This window comes from Platalea leucorodia, assembly GCF_965183815.1.
Source record: "Platalea leucorodia genome assembly, chromosome: 8".
In the NCBI taxonomy this organism is placed as follows: Eukaryota; Metazoa; Chordata; class Aves; order Pelecaniformes; family Threskiornithidae; genus Platalea; species Platalea leucorodia.
The window spans coordinates 24,166,394-24,169,874 of record NC_138830.1 but is presented as its reverse complement, the minus strand read 5'-3'; the positions used below and the strand labels follow the sequence as shown (position 1 = coordinate 24,169,874).

Here is a 3,481-nt window from a genome sequence, read left to right as displayed (position 1 = left end):
CTGGCCTCTTTCACGCCCAGGTTGCTGCTCGTGCCCGGCCGTCCCTGCCCGCGGCCATAACCACCCGCGCTGCCGGCAGCGAGAGGCACCGAGGGCCTGGGGCACGCTCTCCGGCTGGTCAACAGGCGCCCGCGCGCACTTGCTAAGGCTCTGAACACGCAGATGGCGGCGGGCTGGGGCTTTTGGGGGTGGGTTTTTGGAGGTGACCGATGCGCCCCAGCGCTTCGAGGCTGCAGCAGTAGCCGCCGCGGCGCAGGCAGGGGGCACGGCCTCCTGCCCCATCACCCCGGGCCCTGCCGGCCTCCGCGCTGCTGCCCAGGCCGTGACGAGCCCCGGGGAGCGAGGGGGACGGGCGGCCCAAGCGGCGGGGCCGCTCCCGCACCGGGCCGGGCCGACAATGCCGGCGCGGCCGGCGGGCAGCGCGGCGGCCGGCGACAACCACAGGCTCGGCGGCGCGCGCCCCGCCCCGCCCCGGCGCAGACAAAGCGCCCGCCTTCCATTGGCCCGTTCGGCCAACGCTCCGGCGGCTGCCCGCGCGGCGCGGCCAATGGGCTCATTGACATGCAAATCGCAGGGCATAAGTAGGGCGGCGGGGAGCGGCGCGGCGCCGCCGGAGGGGAGCGGAGCGGAGCGGGTGCGCCGGGCCGCGCCATGGCGCCCTCCTTCCGGCCCGGCAAGGGCCGCCCGCCGCGGGGGGACGAGGGCTGCGCGGAGGCCAGGGCCGGCAGGAAGGTGAGCGGGCGGCCGGGCGGGCGGGGGCGGCCGGGCGGGCGGCGGGCTGACGGCGCTGTTGTCCCCGCAGACGAGGAAGCCGCTGGTGGAGAAGAAGCGCCGGGCGCGGATCAACGAGAGCCTGCAGGAGCTGCGGCTGCTGCTGGCCGACAGCGAGGTGAGGCGGCGGGGCGGGGGGGGCCGGGCCGAGGCGGGCGGCGGGGCCCGGGGCCGTGCTGACGGCCGCGGCGCCCCGGGTCAGTTCCAGGCGAAGCTGGAGAACGCGGAGGTGCTGGAGCTGACGGTGCGGCGGGTGCAGGCCGTGCTGGAGCGCCGCTCCCTCGGTGAGTGCCGGCGGGGCGGCGGCGGGGGGCCGGCCCGGCCCGGCCCGGCCCGCGCCTCACCCCGCTCCCCTCTCTGTCTCCCGCGGCGCAGAGGGCGGGCGGCTGCACCGCGAAGCCAGCGAGCGCTTCGCCGCCGGCTACATCCAGTGCATGCACGAGGTGCACACCTTCGTCTCCAGCTGCCCCGGCATCGACGCCACCACGGCCGCCGAGCTGCTCAACCACCTGCTGGAGTCCATGCCCCTCAACGAGGGGGGCTTCCCGGACTTGATCGCGGACGTTTTGGCAGACCCGGCCCTCGGCCCCTGGCCCGGCAGCGAGGCGCTGGCCCCGGCGGCTGAGGCCTCCCTGGGCCTGGCGCTCCCCGCCTCGGCACCCTCGCCCTCCCCCAGCGAAGAGACCTGCTCCGACTCGGACGAGGCGGAGGCCGAGCCCGGCCAGACCTCCACCGATGGACTGGACGCTTCCCGGACGCGCGGCCTGCCTTCGCCTAGCTCGCCCAAATCGATGTGGAGACCCTGGTAACAGAGGAGCAGGCAGGAGCAACGCAGACCTACCCAGCGGAGAGGGCAGCTGGGCCCCGCGCTCCCTGCAGCCCCCCGAGCGGTGCGGGGGACAGCCAGCCTGCGTGCGGCTGGCGTCGCTGTGTTTCGGGACTGCATGGATGGCACTCTTACACTGTCACGCCCTGACAGGCTAATAGCTAAATGTGTTAACATTTCATCTGTGTGTATGTGCGTGTGTGTGTGGCATTTTGTAACCTTAGGGGTTGTTTTTACGAGAGGTTGGGGAGGGGATGGGGGGGAGGAGGAGGAGGGAGTTGGCTTTTAGTAGCAAAGCTCTTTGGTGGATACACAGCAGTTATTTGATAACCCTGTCTCTTTCTCTTGGTCCTTATAAGTGGCCCAAATATCACTACCTTTTTCTCTTAAGAAAAAGCCTTTGTGCATTTTAAATCATGACTGTTAACTCCATGAGAAGCTCAGATAAGTCTGCATGCACAGTTCTAAGTGTTCTAGTGATAGCAAAGATCCCTGAAAGGGGTTGGTGTGGTTAGCATCTGTACTCGGTAGCAGTCTAGAGTCTCACCTTCAGTGAAGGAAGAGAAAACTAGAAACCTGTTGGAATTAGGTGAACATTTAAAAGATAATGGTGGCAGGGTGCCTTTTAGAAATGAGTGTCTTTATGCACATTTTGCTTTTAGCACACTTGAGTTTATTGTGACTTTATGTATATTAGGGTGTCAAATGTTTTTTATTTTTAACCTTTAATAAAAAAAATACTGAATTCACAACTGATCGCATGTATTGTGGAGTGTGATGCACTTCTAACTGGTTTAAAAAAAAATTACAGTTCCCTATTGTTAACCATTAACAAAAGTATATATATGTTGTGGAAACAATGCTGGTAATTGAGCACTTAATTCTTACAGTAAGCATTGTTAGCTCAAGTACTGGAATTCAAATGTTTCTTTTGTTTAGTACTAGAAGACACTTAAGTTATTGCAGTGAGCAAGGTCATACTGGTGTAGGGTTGATCTTAGGCCACAGATTTCTGGGCCAGTTTATCTGGATGCCACTCTCAAACCTACTTGATCTCCCATCTGAAGGTGTTGCTCACCTACAGTCCTAACTGCAGCAGTGCTAGGCAAATCCTGTCCTGGGGCATGACTTCACAGGGGGGTTGGGTTTGGTGGTTTTGTTTTGGTTGTTTGGAGGGGGTTTTTTGGCTCCTGAATGCAAAGTGGAATGGAGTGTGCAATGGATTTGGAAAGTATTCTTCAAAAAAAAAAAAAAAAAAGGTTTCTAGGGGGCTGGGGAGGGGACCCTTGGCATTCTTGTACGTGAGGTTTGACCCCTCCCCTGTTTCTACATTTGGGAGATGCCAGGTTATTTATGCTGTGGTAAGACCTTTCAGAGAGCTGTCATTGTAAAGAGAAAAACAAAAAGGATTGTAAAGTTGCTTAATACATGGAAATTCCCAAACATAGAACAAGCAAGAAAGGAAGCAACCTAACTACCAAGGGACTAGACATGTAACTTTCTTTTGTTAACAACCCTATGGAATAATAAAAATGGAAACTAAGATACTGGTAAGGCCTCTCCTTTGTATTTTTCTTTAAGTTACCTGAGGTGGGTGTTCTTATTCAAAGATGGTCCTCAGATTTGTTTGGTTCTTCTCATCCCCTTTTGTGCTAAATTCCCTTTGAACTGGGGGGGGGGGGGGGGGGGGCACGGAGGGAGAAGAGCAAAAACCAGCTCAGCAGAGGGAGGTGAGAGCTTCTATAGTAACCTTTCTGCTTTAGGGAGGGAGGTTAGCGTTTTGAAGTGTAAATGAAGGAGGAGCCTGGGACACTTGCACTAAAAGTAACACCCTACACACAAGATGACCTCTTGGACTGAGCCTGCACCTCTCTAGCCCCAGCA

At 58.9% G+C, this 3,481-nt stretch overlaps 1 protein-coding gene across 1 annotated transcript; it reads left to right on the top strand.

Annotated features, from left to right (window-relative positions):
- Positions 1–616: 616 nt before the first annotated feature.
- Positions 617–3,101, top strand: LOC309594059 (transcription cofactor HES-6-like). Its single transcript, XM_082319334.1, is given in 4 exon segments — positions 617–732; positions 803–889; positions 974–1,057; positions 1,059–3,101. Coding segments are annotated over 4 exon segments (774 nt in total). The 5' UTR covers positions 617–651; the 3' UTR covers positions 1,581–3,101.
- The last annotated feature ends 380 nt before the right edge of the window (positions 3,102–3,481 follow it).